A 20,723-nucleotide genomic window follows, 5' to 3' on the forward strand; every position below is an offset into this window, starting at 1 on the left:
GCGCGACTCGTAGAATGTTCTCGCACTCATATTATACCTAAATGGTGGACAAAAAAAATTTAAATATTATTATTATTTGAATTATAATGCCACATACTGAAATATATAAATTATATACAAAAATCCACTATATGCAGTGCATGAGACCGTTCTTTAACAACCTTAAGGAGGCCGTTCGTCGTTATATCAAGTAATATGATGTATATCCCCTGTGTGTAGGTATCCGTAATGAATTTAAATAACAATTATTCATATTACTTTTATATTTATAAGTAAATTAAAAAATTGTTCGCAATACGTGGTCCGATATCTGTATAACCCCGTCCCCCGTCACCCCGCGGCGGGGTAAAACGTATAAATATACGGCGATCGGCTGCAGATTTTATTCCACTCGTGTCGACGCGCGCCGCAAGTCGTGTGTCTGTATTCCGTTCGTTCGAGAAGTCTAATCTCTCTAACAAGTCGCAATGACCGGTCGCGGTAAGGGAGGCAAAGGTCTGGGGAAAGGAGGAGCCAAGCGGCACAGGAAGGTGCTCCGTGATAACATCCAGGGTATCACTAAGCCCGCCATCCGTCGTCTGGCCCGCAGAGGCGGCGTCAAGCGTATCTCCGGTCTGATCTACGAGGAGACCCGCGGCGTGTTGAAGGTGTTCCTCGAGAACGTGATCCGTGACGCCGTCACCTACACCGAGCACGCCAAGAGGAAGACCGTCACCGCCATGGACGTCGTCTACGCTCTGAAGCGTCAGGGCCGCACCCTGTACGGTTTCGGAGGTTAAGAGCGCTGCGACACTATATATATAGTGTCGTCGTCGTGCGATATAGTGTAACTATACGATATATGTGTCGTTACCGTATCGCGCGCTAGCGCACCGCGTCCTCAGACGCAAATACAAAAAGGCCCTTTTCAGGGCCGCATATCATTCTATAATAACAACTACTAAAAAGTTTCACTAGCGACACAGACGTAAAACAATCGATCTTATCTAAACCTAACATAACTAACTATATGTATACAGTACCATATCATTATGAACAATTAATAACAACTTACCCCGTACCGCCACACAGTTTTCTCTCTCGCCGCGCGCCACCCGGCTACCTCCTCTCTGAAACAATAACAATAAAGTTTTTTAACTTACTCTGTATGTATGTATGTATGTATGTATGTATGTATGTACGCATTAATATTACATACCGAAATATATATGTTATTATCGTGTATGTTTATCATCAAACAAACCATATACATAATAGCTTACATATCTACTGTCTATATTTTATTTAAGTATGTGTATGTATTTAAGTATAGATTCGATCGATTGAACGTCTAAGTGTCATGCTCGAAACAATTAATTAACTAATTATTATAATCCCACCGGCGTACAGCCTCGCGTAACGATAATCGCATAAAATCATGCGCCCAATCATCATCGGGTAGGTACCGGGTGGGTACTACCCACCCAACGGGCAGGTGCTATTTCTTTCTCCATACATTCCTCTCCTCCTCCTCTTTGATGCCCGACTGCCCGACTCTATGCACTGCACTTCACACTCACTCATAACATAACATAGGTTGTACTGTACTCACGTTTTCCAAATCGCAAATCATGCCTTGCACTGTACATCCATTGGTATTTGTCACACACATTCACTTAATTTTACTTATCACACGTTAATCCGCAACCACCACTTAATTAAGTAATAAATAAATAAACAAACAAACAAAACAAAACAATCATATCACATGCAATCCACACCAAGGCATTTTACTTCACCCGCGCGCGCGCGAACTAAACCGGTGACCCGGCGCACTCTCACCTGATCATCAGAACCGCTTGACCTATCGGCCACCAACTACTGCCTGATAACTAGGTCTAAGATGAACTGCCCAATTAGGTAAAGGGTTTGCAAATATTGCATAAAAAAGACAGGGACGTCAACTATCTCCTCACCCACTCACGTCACACCAACCACCACCTCACCTCTCACCCCCTCTCTCTCTCCTGAAGTCAAGTTAAGTTAAATAGACTGGACTAGAAAATAGTGACACATTTCATTCGTTTTTGTTTGTGACTAATGATCTAAAAATAATTTACACAAATACATATATAATTTTGTGAAAAGTGATATGTATGTATAAAGTTTGGTGATGATACAAAACTTTATAAAATTAATTTTATTATGTGTGATATTTTCGAATTTCATAACACAGAAGCTCAAGTAAGTAAGCATTCTCAGTGTTCATACGCCGCTAACGTGACATACATAACATATATACTTACTTACTTACTTGAACGGAATTTATATAAAATCAAACATACTATATTCATATAGATATATATACCATACTGTGGTTTTAATACACAAACAGTACTATTTTTATAAATATAATAAAACTCCTATATAATAAACGACCAACACGAATCTCTATCCCTCTACTATGATGATCGCACGTTGTCGAGTGTAGCTGTTACGATACTCGTAGAAGAAGAAGATACTGTAACTAAAATGAACACAATAATATAGACGGCGTTAACCTACTGTACATTGACACGATATCGATATGTTTAATGAAATATTATTTAAACTTTTCATATAAATTACCTATCCCGTTTTACATCTGTACTAGCAGATACCGAAACCAATGAACGTAGGCAATCCACGTCGCGGTACGGCTGTTTTACGACAGTGAATACGACATGTGAAAATAACATCATAACAATAATTTTCTAATGTTGTTATTGTGTCATATATATCTATGGTATCTTAGCTTTTAACTGGAAGACACACAATACAGTTAAATGTGATTTTAAATAAGAAAAATCACTTTTTAAACTGACCCGAGGCGCCCGCAACCTCTAATACCAAAAGTAAACTTCTCTCATTCGTCCATCTGAGTTTCAAATGCTGTGACTCTTATTAAAATACATATATCAATTCATAAAGAATACACATGTGCAATATTATTATAATAATTTTAATATAATTAACTGTAAATTTAGTTTAATCATAAACGAGTAAGTGAAAAGTTGGAAGTGTTATTACGAGAAAACGTCCCGCGACAGAAGGGTCTGCGTTACGGTTAAGCCGGAGATTATATAAAAAGTGGCGCCCCCAATTGGCGTGCATTAGTACTCGCCAGCGCAGCGCTCCGCTCACACGCGTCCGCTGTTCTCTCTTTGCGCAGTTCGTGCGATTTACTAATTTGAAACTTACACTTGTATTTTTCGGTTTTTCCGGTAAACATGGCCGACACCGCAGTTGCCGCTGACGCCCCCGCCCCGGCGACGCCCGCGAAGAAGCCCAAGGCCTCCGCCGGCGCTAAGAAGCCCAAAGCGAAGCCCACCCACCCGAAGACTTCCGAGATGGTCAACAGTGCCATCAAGGAGTTGAAGGAGAGGAGCGGTTCGTCCCTGCAGGCTATCAAGAAATACATCGCCGCCCAGTACAAGGTGGACGCCGAGAAGCTGGCTCCGTTCATCAGAAAATATCTGAAGAGCGCTGTCGAATCCGGCGCACTGATCCAGACCAAAGGCAAGGGCGCGTCCGGCTCGTTCAAACTGGAGTCCAAGTCGTCCTCCGGCGCCAAGAAACCCGCCGCCGCCAAGAAGTCTAGCGCCAAATCTTCAGCGGCCGCGAAGAAACCGGCCGCAGCTAAGCCCGCTAAGGCCAGGAAGGCCGCCGCCTCTCCCGCCAAGCCTAAGGCCGCCACTAAGGACAAGAAGGCCGCCGCCGCCAAGAAGAAGCCCGCCGCTAAGAAACCCTCCACCCCCGCCAAGGGCAAGAGCGCCGCCGCGCCTAAGGCCAAGAAGACCGCGAAGCCTCCCACCAAGAAGCCTAAAGCTCCCAAACCGAAGAAGGCCGCGGCCGCTCCCAAAGCGAAGCCCGCCGCTAAGAAGGCCGCCTCGAAGAAGTAAGACTGTGCGCGTTCGCTATTGTCGTCGCCGCCGTTCTTGCATCGGTCGTGGTGGTGTTGTTAGTGACGTTGATGGAGATTATGCGACGGCTTGTCGCATCACTCTTCTCGACTCACGTCATACGCCTGTGCGCGTTAAACGCACATCAAAAAGCCCTTTTCAGGGCTAACAAACGTATTCAAAGGCTCATCGCCTCTGTTTCATTGCAATAAGAGCACATAACACAAAGTCGTTCGACCGATCGATCGATCGATCACTCTTATAAATAAGTAAAACAAACTTAAGTGCTTTCCGAAATGGTAAAAAGTCTTATTAAGACTACAAAAAACTAGGCTTCTAATTAAATATATCCCCCCGTCTTATCTAGTCAAAACGAACGAACGAACGAACATATATTATTTCTATAAAATTATTATTATAACGATGTGATCTCAATGATAGATCTCGGTTACTTGGGTTTTAGAAAAAAATTTATACAAAGTTAATATATTAATTATCTAGTAGTAACGCAACGTAAATTTTACACGCACGCAAATAATTATACATTAATAATACAGACGCAGTATGTATATTGGCGAAAAATTTTATACCCGTGCCATTTTGCAAGCGGAAGACATATATGTATATTATAAGTACAAAATATTATTATATTTAAAAATAGGTAATAAAATTCACAACGTCTGTTTTTATTTATATCTCTATCTCTCTCTAATTTGTGCTATTGCACGAGAATCGGCGATTGGTCGATCGGGCCCGTGTTGTGCCGGCTCGTTATATCCCCACTTATCGGTGCGCTCGTGAGCTTATAAATATTCACGGTAGGATAGGGAAGTTTTTCTACATTGATTCGCATTCTGGCTACCGCAGCGGTCCGGTGAGGTCGTGCTTCCTGTGCGCTCTCGCTTGATTGTTGTTGTAGTTCTGAATTCACTCAGATTTATTCTGAACTCTCGCTTTCTGCTCCCCCGAGTGGTAATTTATCGTAAATTACCGCTAGGATAGCACCGGTGTGTTAGTTCAGACTTTCATAAGTCCCCAGTAGACCCGCGCGTCTCGAGCCCCTCTGGAAATCCACGCTCGTAGTGGTCGCTCAGTTGAGATTCGTCAAAACTGAGTGGGCTTGACCCCGATTGCAACTACGGTTTCACCGGCTGTAATTGGGCCGATACCCGATAGTTAAGACTTTCGCAAGTCAGACCCGCGCGTCTCTGCCCGTTGAAAAGACCACGCTCGCAGTGGCCGTTTGTGGTGGATACTATAACAGTGCCAAACGAAGCCGCAAACGGGGTGGATACCACCACGAAGCCCGATCTAGCCAACCCAGTCCGACTCTCGTTCGTGTAGGCACACACATTAAGATGACTGACACGGCGGACTCGCGGACCAACCCGACAACGACCGCAGGATCACAGTCCGGTTCCCCGGTAGGCTTAGTTTTAAGCAACCACGGCGACAATAGCACGGGTGTGCCTATTGAGATCGCAGAGATGAGGGCGCAGATGGCCGAGCTAAGGGCGAGCCTCGACCGGCAAGCGGCCGAGATAAGTACCCTGCGGTCCGAGAACGATCGCTTGCGTACGGCTCTCGGCAAGGTTGTCGACGGGACAAGCCCGGGCAAGGCCAAACGCCCCCCAACCTCTGCGGCCAAAATAGCGCCCACCCAGGCCCCTATGGCCACACCGGCAGGTACTTTGCCTGCCCCGGCCCCTCCGGCCCCCATGGACTCGTCACTGCCGCCGCCGGCACGGACGGCTGCCATGTTGCCCCCCAAATCCCCGGCCCCTAAGGCCATCGCCCCAGCTCCCGCTGGCGCAGCTAGGAAACCCAGTAAGAAGGCAGCCGCGCCTGCCCCCAGCTCACCTCCGGCCCCTAAGGCCCAACCCTCTACGGTATCTAGCGCGAGGAAATCCCGTTCGCGCTCGCCGAAAGCGCGCGACGAGCGGGACTCCAAGCGCGACCGTGGCTTCTCCCGCTCCCCCTACACACCTGACCACGTACTGTCTGACCAGGAGACGATGGACCTCCTCTACTCTGCTGACGAAGACACGGACAACAACACTGACATGGAGTGGAGGGTACAACGCAGCCGGAAGGGAAAACGTGCGCGGCCAAAGTCTCCAGCGGATTCGTCACCGCGGTCGAAGACGCCCAGGACTCCCTCCGTCACAGCACCTTCTGTGCAGGCACCTTCTGTGCAGGCCCATCAGGCCCGTAGTGCCACTAAGGCAAATGGCGGAGGGTCTTTGGCCCCAGAGTTAGATGCGGCGACCCCGTCGACTCCCGCCACCAAGGCGCCATCTGCGTCGGCCCCTCAGGCCCGTAGTGCCACTTCGGCAACAGGGGCGGGTCTTCGGCACCAGGGGTCAGCCATAGTAGGCTCGACTCCATGATTTTAGTGGATGTCCACAAATGGACCACTGCGCGTGCTCTGCACCTTCAGCGGGGCATTCCCGTGGATCACACTGAAATCATGACCGAGCCTTACTATGGTCTCAAGATTTGGTTACAGGGATCCGACAACTACCGCGCCATGGCCACTCTCCTCGAAGAAATTGGCGCCGTATTCAATCGGCGTCAATACGACGAGGAGAAAGACCACAGGGCAATCATCAGGAATGTCCCAAAAAGCATCCCTGTTGATGAGGTCAAGACGGAGCTCCTCAGTATGGGAATCAAAGTGAGGGAGGTGTGTCGCCTCCATCATAAGACTAGGGGCACATACGATATCGTATTGGTGAAAACCGACAATGACGCAGAATCCCGTAGGGCACTTCTTGCCATAAAAACAGTGTTAGGTATAACCGTTAGGATAGAACCTCCTAACAAGAGGAACTACGTCTCGCAGTGTCACAACTGCCAGAGGTACGGCCACAGCGCTCGTGGCTGTAACTCTCCCCCCCGGTGCGTTAAATGTGCCGGCGAACATCCGTCCCGCGAGTGCAAGCGCCCAAAAGGCTGCAAGGATAAGGAGGGTAGACGGTGTTGCAACTGTTTGGAACGGAAGCTCCCCCATGGGCATACTGCCAACTTTGGGGGTTGCCCCTGCCGCCCAAAACGGAGCAACCCGCCTAATCAATCCGTCTCCAAGCAGTCAAAAGGTCGTAAGCATGGAGCAGGGCAGATGTCCCCCCGACCCACTAACACACAAGCCCAACAAGCCCCTCAGGCCGTAGGATTAGGCGTCCCACAAACTAGGCCACCGCCGCCTTCAGCGGCCGCAGGTTCTCGCCCGGTGCCCTCAGCGCCCTGGTCCCCAAGGGACCCCCGCCTTGCCAGGGGTAATCCCGCCAGTCAGGCAGCAGGCCGGTCTGCCATAGCACCCCCTTCAGGTGTCGACCCGCGCATAGCGGCCCTCTCTCCCACGGAGATGAGGGATTTCTATGAGCGTATGGACTACACGTTAAACTACATTCTCGCCACTAGGTCTGGCAGTCAATTCGGTACTCACCAATATGAGTAGTACGGCCCTTAAGCTTAAACCGAATTCGCTTACCATTGGTATTTTTAATGCCAATGGACTAAGCCGAATGAAGGATGAGGTTACAAACTTCCTTCGCGATCATTCCGTCGATATTTTCTTAGTACAGGAGACTTTTTACAAACCGTTCATGAGAAGTTTTCGAGTCCCTGGTTTCACTCAGATTAGGAACGATAGGGTGGATAGGCCATTCGGGGGCACTTGCATTTTCTATAAACGTAGTTTACATTGCATAAGTCTCGACCCACCACCACTGACTAATATGGAAGTGTCGGTCTGCCGCATATCGATGGAAGGTCATCCCCCAATATCGATTGCGTCAACCTACCTTTCACCACAACGCGACTTACTTCAGACTGACCTTGATAGCCTCGCCTCCTTAGGTCCTTCGGTCATCGTGGCCGGAGACCTAAACTGTAAGCATATTGAATGGGGATGCGTAGCATCCAACCCCAATGGCACTCGACTTAATCGCCTTCTGATTGAAAGCCTCCCTTTCGATCTCCTCACTCCCCTTGAGCCTACTCACTTCCCCGGTAACGTAGAGCATCGACCAGACATACTCGACATAGCACTCCTAAAGAACGTAGGGCTGACCCTGCGTTCTATAGAAGTGGTACACGAACTGACATCCGATCACAGGCCGGTCCTTTTGAGACTTGGGCCTCATCCAATCATGCACCTCCTACCAGAACAGTAGTGGACTGGGATCAGGTAGCACAAGGTCTCCTCCAGACAGACTCCCCCATACTAGCTTCAATCCCTGACAACATAACAACAACCCAACAGACAGACGAAGCGATCGACCTATTCACCAACTACCTCAACGCCGTAAAAAGCGAAGCCTCAAGGGAGGTATCGGCTGAGGAAATCCAACGCCGGCCCCTGCCAAGAGAACTGAGAGAGCTGTTGACTAGGAAAAATCGTGCTCTCAAAACCTATTCGATGTGGCCTTCCCCGAAAACCGTCAAATCCTGAGGGACTTGTCCAACGAGTCCAAGCAGCGAATTGCCGAGTTTCGGGAGAACTCGTTCAGGGATCTGATGGGTGAGATCAAACCAGGGCACCAGGCATATTGGAAACTGGCGAGATCTCTCAAATCAGATGCTGTTTGGTCTACTCCCCCCTTGGATCGCCCGGATCACCCGACCCCTGCGTTCGAGGACGACGAGAAAGCCGAATGCCTTGCGAGTAGCTTAGAATCCCAATGTACGCCCAGCCTCCTGCCTGCCGATGAAGCTTTTGTCGAGAGGGTTAATTCTGAGGTAGACAGGAGATCGCGTCTCCCCATAAATTCACCTTTCGTTCCGGTGTCGGTTGAGGAAGTCAGCACCCGCGTGAGGTATCTGCGCATACATAAGTCTCCGGGTGCGGATGGTATATCCAATCGCATGCTTAGATTGATGCCTGCGCACTTACTGCTCGTTTTGGTTGGCATCTTCAATGCCTGCCTGACCAACTGTCATTTTCCTGCCGCGTGGAAAAGGGCGACGGTCATCGGTATCGCGAAACCGGGTAAGCCCCGGACATCCGCGTCCTCCTATAGGCCGATTAGCTTACTTAGCTCCTTAGGGAAACTATATGAGCGAATCATCCTCACTAGAATCCTTAACTTCACGGGCACGAATTCAATCGTCATTGACGAACAGTTCGGGTTCCGGTCAGGGCATTCTTGTGTTCAGCAGGTGCACCGCCTCACGGAGCACGTCTTAGACGGTTTTTCACGGCTAAATGGGGTGAAGACTGGGGCGATCTTTCTGGACGTAGCAAAAGCCTTCGACAAAGTCTGGCACAACGGGCTAATATACAAGTTATACGAGCTCGGAATGCCAGATAGACTCGTACTCATAATACGAGATTTCCTTACGGACAGAAGCTTTTGCTACAGAATGGAGGGAACGCTCTCAGCCCCGCATCCCATTAGGGCAGGAGTCCCGCAAGGCTCCGTCCTCTCTCCGACGCTCTACTCGTTGTTCACTAACGACATCCCAAGGCACCCGATGGTGCAACTTGGTTTGTTTGCTGACGACACCGCGCTTTTCACGTCTCACGTTCGCTACGACCTTATCCAGAGATACCTCCAAGAGGCAATCTTCAACCTCGGTCGATGGTTTCGTCTTTGGCGTATCGAAGTCAATCCGGATAAGAGCGCAGCGATCATCTTCCATCCGACTAATACCGCCCCGATATCTAGAAGGGTGCAAGAGGTACGGTTATTTGACCAGCCCATTCCGTGGGTGAACGAGGTCAAATACCTAGGCGTCACTCTCGATCGTAAGCTGACTTTCCGAAATCACATCCGTAGGGTACGGAACAGAGCGCTGTTCATATTAGGAAGGCTCGGGCCGATGCTAAACAAGTTTAGTAAAATGTCACTTAGAAATAAGCTGACCCTTTACAAGACTTGTGTGCGTCCAGTCATGACATACTCAAGTGTGGTGTTCTCACACGTGGGTATGCCAAGTCTCAAGCCGCTTCAGGTTATCCAAAATCGTTTCCTCCGCAGGGCGACTGGTGCCCCGTGGTACCAGACGAACCTCAGTTTGCACCGAGATGCGGGGCTTCCCTCCCTTAGCGGTTACTTTAAGCAGACTTCGCGGCGTTATTTTGATAACGCTCCCCACCATAGCAATCCGTTAGTTAGGAAGGCTGCGGACTACGTTCCCACTCCTCCGCCCCCCCCCTCTGAAGTAACCCGTAACACATTTGTTAGGGGACGCTCGGTCCGTCGTCCCAGACACACAATCACGGATCCGGACGACGCAATCTCAGCGGACTTCGAAAGAAGGGCCGCTGAGCGTGCAGCGTCCGCCGCGGACACAACGCGTACACAAAGGCTTGCCCGCCGGCGGGGACGCCCACCACGCGACCACATCGACACATTCAGTCCCCTATCGACCCGGTACCGCCGTGTACCGGATAGCATCACTCCGGCTACGGCCGGGCCTAGCTGAGTCTCTTACTGGAGTCTACTCAGCTGGGCTAGATAGAGAACCAGTATCAAAACTCACATTAGTACGATTCCCTCTACACACTCAGATTAAGTTGAGACCGCTCAACTGATCTGCGCTGGGGCGCATAACTCTTTAGGAGTATTCCAGCGTAGCAAAAAACATCGAGTGTGCGGCGGAAGGGTCCTGGATTTTCCCCCGGCTACCTTCCCCACACACGGCCCGACAGCTCCTACGGACAGCCAAGGAGCCCAAGTCAGGTTCAAAAAAAAAAAAAAAAAAAAAAAAAAAAAAAAAAAAAAAAAAAAAAAAAAAAGGGAAGTTTTTCATTCAGTTGCTCGCTTGCCGCCGTGCCGAAAGAAGAGAGACGACGCGTACGAACGGAACCAGCAAGACAGTGACACCACAAATGCTGTGCCGCTCCGGATTGGATTCGCACAAAAGGCAAACATGGCGGCCGCCGGGGCGACGGCCGTGGCCCCGCCCCCGGAGGCCGCCATAGCGCGCGGGCGAATGGCGGCGGGCGCCGCGCCGCGATTGACGGCCCCGCCCACAAAGGGGAAAACGGGTAAGGATGGGCCCCGTCGTTCTACCGAGAGACGACCGCGTGATCGAAGCTGCTCACGTTCACCTATCAGAAGCCCATTGAGAGACTCCCCCTCACCGACTTCCGACACCCCCCACTCATCTGACATGGAAATAGTAGATAATGGCGTCCCATGGACAGAAGCAGGGAATAAGAAAAAAGCTGCCCGTAGGAAAAATAAGGACACTGCACCCCCGAGCCAACCAACCGCCAAAAAGATGGCCCTCCCCTCCCCAACAGGCACTCCCCCTCAGTAGAACAACAACAAACTCAAGACTCAGTCTACATCCCACTAACTCAAAACACTCAACCCCCTCTCAGAGCCAACTGACCCCCACACAAGACACGCTCATTAATTTAACTCAAAATACCTACAAAAGCCAGCCCCCCCGCAAAGTCAATTGGACTCCCCCCTGACAAACACGCCACAAACAAAGATAAAAACAGACCACGTAGTAATCAAAGACAAGACTAAATACCATCAAATAAGAACAATTTTAGCCCAAAGGGGTATTCAAGTTACGGGCAGTAATACGGAAGAAGGTATAAAGCTGGCCGTCAGAGGTACCGAAGCGTACAGAAGTGTAATCCGCCTCCTCGAAGAGCTTGCGGTGCCCAAGGTCCGAGACCCTTTCCCTGAGGAGCGCCTCTTCAGGGTTATACTCAAGGGAGTCCCTAAGGAGTTCTCCTCGGAGGAGGTGAGGGCGGACCTTGTGGCTCAAGGCATAGAGGCGGTGGAAGTACACCGTCTACACAACAGGAAAAAGGGCCAATATGATATGGTCCTTGTAAAAATTACCAAAAATGACAATCAATTTCAGATATTCCAGGTTAGGGAGGTATGTCACCTGCAGGGTGTCAGGGCAGAGTTCCCGAGGGAGCACGGCTGGGAGGTGCAATGTTACCGCTGCCAAGGCCGAGGCCATACACAGCGTATGTGCACTGCGCCTCCCAGATGTGTTAGGTGCCCGGGCAAACATCTGTCCTGGAATTGCGAGCGAAAACCCAGAGTAGACCCGGTGGGATGTTCTGTATGTGAGACAGATAACTCCCACCCGGCCAGCTTCAGGGATGCCCTTCCCAGCAGTCTAGGGCCCTCCTCCCAAACCCGACCCGCATACCACTTACCCCCCAGCAGACCCCAAGCTCTTCACAGGCCGCTGTAGCCCACTCACAAAGATCTAAACCTCTTCTCCCCCCTCCGACCCAACCTCTCCCTAACTACCCCCCCCCTTCCCCCCAAAACGCGTGGGCAAACAGACAGAACCCACTCTCCACCCCCAGACCTCAAACCAATAATCAACAAAGCCCCACCCCCCGCCAACCCCATCTTCCGGCCGGTGGCACCAGTAGCCCACTCCTCGACAAGGCGCGCGCCTTCCGCGCGCGCATTGTCGAAATTGAGGCCCGACTGGCTGTCGCCGACGGAAGACAGACTCTAGCCATACTCGAGGAATACGAACGCGAGTTAAACAACTATAATAAATAATGTATTTAAACCCATCACATAAAATCAAACCAAAAAGTCTAAACATAGCTACCTTTAACTGCAATGGCATCAGAGGAATGAAAGACGAGATAAAGCTGTTCTTAATTAAAAACGACATAGACATTTTACTCCTCCAAGAGACTTTTCTCAAACCCCAGGTAAATTCATTCAAAATTCCAGGCTATAACATAATTAGAAATGACAGAACTGACAGAAACTGTGGGGGCACGGCTATATACTATAAAAAAGACTTTCATGTTATCCCCCTTCTGCCCGCCAAAATGACCAACATTGAAACATCAATCTGTAAAATTACCCCCGCTGGCCACCCGTCCATCATACTAGTTTCTGCTTACCTTTCACCCAGCAGAGACTTGCTGTGTGAGGACATGAGGGTGCTTAGCGAGTTGGGGCCCTCAGTCCTAGTGGCTGGGGACCTCAATAGCAAGCACACCTCGTGGAATTGCGCAGCAAGTAACAAAAACGGTAATCGCCTTTACCACCTCATGCTACACAACACAATTAAATTCGACCTGATCTCCCCCTTAGAACCGACCCACTACCCTAGCATCGTTGACCACAGACCAGACATACTAGACGTAGTACTTCTAAAGGACGTATCGCTGACGATGCGTGCTATAGAAGTACACCACGAGCTCGACTCAGATCATAGGCCAGTCATTTTGCGACTTGGACCTGACCCCAGTAACCCGCCGAGTACCAGGACCAAAGTGGACTGGGAAAAAGTGAGCGAAGGCCTCCTAAAGGCTCCCACTCATATCCCCACATCCCCCACTATGACCAAAGAACAGACAGACGCTGCCATCGACCTGTACACCAGCCACCTCACCTCTATAATTAGAGAGGCTTCGAGAGAGGTTCCGGCGGACGACATCCGTCGGCGCCCCCTCCCGGAAAGCTTGAGAAGGTTGTTAGACAGGAAGAATGCAGCACTCAGAAAATACTCCCGTTTCCCTTCGCCCGAAAACAGAGTGGCAATGCGAGCCCTCCAAAGGGAGGTCAAGCTTGCCATAGCTGATTTCAGGGCGAACGAATTTGATGATCTGTTAGGGAATATTTCGCCCAGTCACCTAGCGTACTGGAAGCTAGCGAGGTATTTCAAAACAGATCAAGTAACGTCAATCCCCCCCCTAAAAAGATCAGGTCAGGACTCACTGGCCTTCGAGGACGTGGAAAAGGCTGAATGCCTTGCCTACAGCCTCGAGGAGCAGTGCAGTCCAAACACACACAACATCGACACTGAACACATACACACGATCGAAACAACCGCTTCCAATATTACATCTACACCCCCAACAGGCCCTCCAATTAAACCAGTTGAACCTGACCATCTAGCATACTACCTTAAAAAACTCAGACCACGTAAAGCTCCAGGCCCCGACGGTATTCCAACACGCATTCTGAAGACACTCACCGACACACATATACAATTACTCACCAACATCTTCAACGCCGCTCTGACAAATAGCCATTTTCCAGCTGCCTGGAAAATGGCTACTGTCATCGGTATACGCAAGCCAGGAAAAGACTCCACAGACCCCACTTCCTACAGACCCATCAGCCTGCTCAGCACACTGGGGAAACTCTTCGAGAAAATCGTCTTGACACGTATCCAGACTTGGTGCAATGAGGAAGACATCCTCATTCAGGAGCAGTTTGGCTTCCGAGCTAAACACTCCTGCGTACACCAAGTCCACAGGATCGTGGAACACGTTCTGGACGGTTTTTCGCGCTTAAATGGGCTGAAGACCGGGGCGATCTTCCTGGACGTGTCGAAAGCATTCGACAGGGTCTGGCACGCTGGGCTGGTGTACAAGTTACACCGGCTAGGCATGTCAGATCGTCTGCTACATCTCGTAGCAGACTTCCTGTCGGACCGGCTTTTCAGATACCGAGTGGAAGGATCGCTCTCGGACCCTCACCCCATTAGAGCAGGAGTCCCCCAGGGTTCTGCGTTGTCACCCACACTATACTCGCTATACACAAACGACATACCACATACACCTCCTGTCGAGTTGGCACTCTTCGCCGACGACACAGCACTATACTACACACACCACACTGACACAGTAATACACAAACACCTCCAGAGGGCCACCAATGCCCTAGCGCACTGGTGTAAACTCTGGAGAGTGGAAGTCAACCCTGACAAAAGCGCCGCCATCATATTTCACCCCACTCACACACACAAAAACGTCAGACACATAACACTAAACGATACACCAATACCATTCACTACTCACACGAAATACCTCGGGGTCACCCTGGACTCTAAACTCACTTTCAGACAACACATAAACAAAGTAAAGGAGAAGGCGCAGTTCGTTGCCGGCAGACTTGGGCCAATGCTAAATAAAAGAAGTAAATTATCTGCAATCAACAAACTGCACCTTTATAAAACCGTAATAAGACCCATTTTCACTTATGCTTGCCCTGTCTTCACATATCAGGGGGAAAGGAGGCTAAAGCCACTACAAACTTTCCAAAACAAGATTCTCCGTCGCATCAACAAAGCCCCCTGGTATGTGAGGAACATTGACCTACACAACGACCTTAATATCCCCTCTCTGTACGAATTTACTAGGAAATCCACCCGCCACTACTTCGACAATATCCCCCATCACCAGAACCCACTCATTGTAAAATCTGCAGACTACATCACCCACCCAAAACAAGACGCTCCCAAAGTTTACCCTACATCACAACATACCCCGGAATCCCCTACGGACATGGCGGACGGGGCTGGCCCCGCCTCGCAACCGAGCGCGGTGGCCGACCCCGCCCACTTAAACATGGACGACAAACACAGGACTAGATTGAAGACACCTAGAGGACGCGACGTTAGGAGACCGAAAGACGCACTTAACGACTCGACTGACTTTATTACAAAAGCTTTAGAGGACTTAGACAGTAGGATTATTGACAATGACACGACCATACAGCTCAAAAACCGACCACGGCGCCGCCGCCGAGGCCGGCCACCCCGCGACATAAACACTTCACAAAATGACACGTAGGTGCCCGGCGTACATAGCTGTCGGGTACCTATTTTCACTACACTACACCCTTTTTCCATTATGACAAATTATTATTATTAGCATATTACTCACCCCACACTGCCTCTTAGCGCCCGAGCGCAAAGAGTGCCCGCGTCAAACAAATAAAACCCCTCGTGCGTCGGGAGGCCCCACGGGAGCCCTCCCACTCACAGCAATGACATCCGGCAAAATCTGTAACAGATGCCGCAGAGCACAAAAAAAAAAAAAAAAAAAAAAAAAAAAGGGAAGTTTTTATTATACTCACTGACAAGCATTCGTGCTAGTCGTTTCGTTTGTGTGTAAACCAATCTAACTCTCTTTAAACATGTCTGGACGTGGTAAAGGTGGCAAGGTTAAGGGAAAGGCAAAGTCCCGTTCTAACCGTGCCGGACTTCAGTTCCCCGTGGGCCGTATCCACAGGCTTCTACGCAAGGGCAACTACGCCGAGCGCGTCGGTGCCGGTGCCCCCGTGTACTTGGCTGCCGTCATGGAATACCTGGCCGCTGAGGTTCTCGAGTTGGCCGGAAACGCCGCTCGTGACAACAAGAAGACCAGGATCATCCCCAGACATCTCCAGCTGGCCATCCGCAACGACGAAGAGTTGAACAAGCTCCTCTCCGGTGTGACCATCGCCCAGGGTGGTGTGCTGCCTAACATTCAGGCCGTGCTCCTGCCCAAGAAGACCGAGAAGAAGGCTTAAGTGTCCCCTCACTTCTCGTCCGTCCGGTGACATCTATAACGGTAACATTCGGCGATCGGTGAATGTGTACATTTGTATCGTGTATATAATATTTATATCACGGGACCTATGTTACATTCCCGACCGAGTGACCGTTACAAAAGGCCCTTTTCAGGGCCACAATATGATTCTGTGATAACGTTATAAGTTTCATGGCATAACGCATACGTATACGAACGTCTTTCGATATTATGAATGAAAATCTCAATTAATTAATTAATTATCCTATAATATCCTACTATCATATTGAGATATTTATATGCATAGTTCTCAATTGCGAGAACATTATGTTACAAGTAATAATTACACACACATATATCGTAATAATTATAAATGAGATTCCTCGTTATGGTAATTGAATAGGGAGATATCGCAAGATGGGATTTCTTTCTTTCATTTATTTATTATATATACTTTTAAAAACATTTAACAAATGATATTGATGACTCTACAATACGCTGAAAGTAGTAAGCGTAATGAGTTTTAAAAATCCTAAGTAGGTAAGTAAACAAATGGATTTGTTACGTTATACGAATAAGGACTAATAATTCAAAAATACATATAGTTACATACATATTACTAAAATATATTTTTATCAAACTATACTAACCTATAATAACTGACTCTCCCCACCATGCCGACCGACGCGACGATGCTAACAATGCACGAACGCTATTGGTCGAGATACAGAGGGCGCGTCGCTCGATCATTAATCCCCCATTTCACGTCCGACGCGCTAACAAAAAGCGGAATTTCAAAATTGCGCGTTACATTTCCAGTTCGACTCTCGTACTGTAAACATCTAACTTAATCGCAATGCCACCCAAGACTAGCGGTAAGGCCGCCAAGAAATCTGGCAAGGCCCAGAAGAACATCTCCAAGTCCGACTCGAAGAAAAAGAAGAAGCATAAGCGCAAGGAGAGCTACGCCATCTATATCTACAAGGTGCTGAAGCAGGTCCACCCCGACACCGGTATCTCCAGCAAGGCCATGTCGATCATGAACTCGTTCGTGAACGATATCTTCGAGCGCATCGCCGCCGAGGCCTCACGCCTCGCCCACTACAACAAGAGGTCCACCATCACCAGCAGGGAGGTGCAGACCTCCGTCAGGCTGCTCCTCCCCGGTGAGCTCGCCAAGCACGCCGTCAGTGAAGGCACCAAGGCCGTCACCAAGTACACCAGCTCCAAGTAAGCGTCGCTCGTTCGTATTTCGACACGACACGACACGCTGCAAGAGTGTGGTTTGTACGACAACCAAAAAGGCCCTTTTCAGGGCCACAAATACGTTCTGAATATAATATAAATGGTTTCTAGTCTCACATACGCTGTCAATCGGTATTCAAACTACAAACAAACGTTATGTTATTATGATATTTACTACAGTTAGTAGTTAGTAGATCGATCTAGACGTGTTCATTACAAAACGAACGAACGAACGAATGATACATAAATAAATACAAACACAATAACATAATTGAAAATACATATATGATATATATGTAACGTTGAAATATTAAGGTCAAAAGTTATAAAGAGAGTTATGTTAGGTGAGCACAGTGAGGTTTCAACTAGTTAGGTACAATAAGTAAGAGGTTTGATAAGGTTAGGTTGTACGAGGTGAGGTTTGAAAAAGTTAGGTTGTACGAGGTGAGGTTTGAAAAAGTTAGGTTAGGTTTAAAAAAAAAAAAAAAAGGTCTAATTTTAGCGATAAGAAAGAAGAGAAAAAAAAATTCGTAAAGCATTAAGATTACCTACCTATCTTAGGAAAAGTTAGGTTTGAAAAAGTAAGATTACTTAAAATTAAGAAAAAAAAATAACTTTAATAAAAGTAAATAAAAGATACCTACCTAATTATAATAAAATATAATATTAGTACGTTATCAGTAGTCAAAAACTAACCCGATTTAGAGAGGGGGAATTGTATGTGAATTTTATAGCCCTCTCGCTCACACGGACACTAACTCCATCCCTTTCTAACAGGCACATATAAAGCGCCGCGAGAAAAATTTCGCTTATTCCCTCTCGTGACTCGTTATCGTAACGTCCACGCGCGTTGTAATAATTTATCGCAATGGCTCGTACCAAGCAGACCGCTCGTAAATCCACCGGTGGTAAAGCACCCCGCAAACAGCTAGCCACCAAGGCGGCCCGCAAGAGCGCGCCCGCCACCGGCGGAGTCAAGAAGCCTCATCGTTACAGGCCCGGTACCGTCGCCCTCCGTGAGATCCGTCGCTACCAGAAGAGCACCGAGCTCCTGATCCGCAAGCTGCCCTTCCAGCGTCTGGTCCGTGAGATCGCTCAGGACTTCAAGACCGACCTGCGCTTCCAGAGCTCCGCCGTTATGGCTCTTCAGGAGGCCAGCGAGGCTTACCTGGTCGGTCTCTTCGAAGACACCAACCTGTGCGCCATCCACGCCAAGCGTGTCACCATCATGCCCAAGGACATCCAGCTGGCCCGCAGGATCCGCGGCGAACGTGCCTAAGCTGTGTGCCAGTGTTTTAATCACCACACGCTTAAACTGACACGATGCGACATCACCGATCGCAGTCTACGCGAACGCATACTGTTACATTATAATTATGTATTATTTTGTACAAAGCGCGTTTTGCGTTACGGACATGCGAAAGTGAGTGACGCTTCTGTCAAATCAAAAGGCCCTTTTCAGGGCCACACATGATTCGAAAATTAACATTTGTTTCTTTGAACGGATACTTGCGTAGTAGACAAAAATCGATATAAATTATTAATTAATACGAACTATATATATATGAAATCTAAAAGTAAAATAATAGAAAAGTTCAAGTTCTATGAATGCTTTAAAGATACCGAATTGTTATATATAGATATGTACGTACACTGACTGAGCTGTACAAAACAAAGTATTAGAGAATTAAATTATACCCGTGTGCGCTGTGCGCGACTCGTAGAATGTTCTCGCACTCATATTATACCTAAATGGTGGACAAAAAAATTTAAATATTATTATTATTTGAATTATAATGCCACATACTGAAATATATAAATTATATACAAAAATCCACTATATGCAGTGCATGAGACCGTTCTTTAACAACCTTAAGGAGGCCGTTCGTCGTTATATCAAGTAATATGATGTATATCCCCTGTGTGTAGGTATCCGTAATGAATTTAAATAACAATTATTCATATTACTTTTATATTTATAAGTAAATTAAAAAATTGTTCGCAATACGTGGTCCGATATCTGTATAACCCCGTCCCCCGTCACCCCGCGGCGGGGTAAAACGTATAAATATACGGCGATCGGCTGCAGATTTTATTCCACTCGTGTCGACGCGCGCCGCAAGTCGTGTGTCTGTATTCCGTTCGTTCGAGAAGTCTAATCTCTCTAACAAGTCGCAATGACCGGTCGCGGTAAGGGAGGCAAAGGTCTGGGGAAAGGAGGAGCCAAGCGGCACAGGAAGGTGCTCCGTGATAACATCCAGGGTATCACTAAGCCCGCCATCCGTCGTCTGGCCCGCAGAGGCGGCGTCAAGCGTATCTCCGGTCTGATCTACGAGGAGACCCGCGGCGTGTTGAAGGTGTTCCTCGAGAACGTGATCCGTGACGCCGTCACCTACACCGAGCACGCCAAGAGGAAGACCGTCACCGCCATGGACGTCGTCTACGCTCTGAAGCGTCAGGGCCGCACCCTGTACGGTTTCGGAGGTTAAGAGCGCTGCGACACTATATATATAGTGTCGTCGTCGTGCGATATAGTGTAACTATACGATATATGTGTCGTTACCGTATCGCGCGCTAGCGCACCGCGTCCTCAGACGCAAATACAAAAAGGCCCTTTTCAGGGCCGCATATCATTCTATAATAACAACTACTAAAAAGTTTCACTAGCGACACAGACGTAAAACAATCGATCTTATCTAAACCTAACATAACTAACTATATGTATACAGTACCATATCATTATGAACAATTAATAACAACTTACCCCGTACCGCCACACAGTTTTCTCTCTCGCCGCGCGCCACCCGGCTACCTCCTCTCTGAAACAATAACAATAAAGTTTTTTAACTTACTCTGTATGTATGTATGTATGTATGTATGTATGTATGTACGCATTAATATTACATACCGAAATATATATGTTATTATCGTGTATGTTTATCATCAAACAAACCATATACATAATAGCTTACATATCTACTGTCTATATTTTATTTAAGTATGTGTATGTATTTAAGTATAGATTCGATCGATTGAACGTCTAAGTGTCATGCTCGAAACAATTAATTAACTAATTATTATAATCCCACCGGCGTACAGCCTCGCGTAACGATAATCGCATAAAATCATGCGCCCAATCATCATCGGGTAGGTACCGGGTGGGTACTACCCACCCAACGGGCAGGTGCTATTTCTTTCTCCATACATTCCTCTCCTCCTCCTCTTTGATGCCCGACTGCCCGACTCTATGCACTGCACTTCACACTCACTCATAACATAACATAGGTTGTACTGTA

General features: G+C 48.2%; 4 protein-coding genes across 4 annotated transcripts; all 4 read left to right on the forward strand.

The window, feature by feature from the left end:
* The first annotated feature begins 329 nt into the window (after positions 1–329).
* On the forward strand, positions 330–20,058 carry LOC125239716. Its single transcript, XM_048147357.1, has 4 exons — positions 330–765; positions 4,979–5,012; positions 18,292–18,644; positions 19,600–20,058. The coding sequence occupies exons 1-4, from the start codon at positions 468–470 to the stop codon at positions 19,914–19,916; spliced, it is 1,002 nt and encodes a 333-aa protein (XP_048003314.1). The 5' UTR covers positions 330–467; the 3' UTR covers positions 19,917–20,058.
* On the forward strand, positions 3,233–4,269 carry LOC125239671 (histone H1B-like). Its single transcript, XM_048147312.1, has one exon. It carries the CDS (start codon positions 3,249–3,251, stop codon positions 3,918–3,920), a length of 672 nt encoding a protein of 223 aa, XP_048003269.1. The 5' UTR covers positions 3,233–3,248; the 3' UTR covers positions 3,921–4,269.
* LOC125239709 (histone H2A) lies at positions 4,401–16,345 on the forward strand. Its single transcript, XM_048147349.1, has 2 exons — positions 4,401–4,747; positions 15,728–16,345. Exon 2 carries the CDS (start codon positions 15,809–15,811, stop codon positions 16,181–16,183), a length of 375 nt encoding a protein of 124 aa, XP_048003306.1. The 5' UTR covers positions 4,401–4,747; positions 15,728–15,808; the 3' UTR covers positions 16,184–16,345.
* Positions 16,883–17,506, forward strand: LOC125239697 (histone H2B). Its single transcript, XM_048147337.1, has one exon. The coding sequence runs from the start codon at positions 17,039–17,041 to the stop codon at positions 17,414–17,416; it is 378 nt and encodes a 125-aa protein (XP_048003294.1). The 5' UTR covers positions 16,883–17,038; the 3' UTR covers positions 17,417–17,506.
* Positions 20,059–20,723: the final 665 nt, after the last annotated feature.

The sequence above is a fragment of the Leguminivora glycinivorella genome, chromosome 26 (genome assembly GCF_023078275.1).
Source record: "Leguminivora glycinivorella isolate SPB_JAAS2020 chromosome 26, LegGlyc_1.1, whole genome shotgun sequence".
NCBI classification, from domain to species: domain Eukaryota; kingdom Metazoa; phylum Arthropoda; class Insecta; order Lepidoptera; family Tortricidae; genus Leguminivora; species Leguminivora glycinivorella.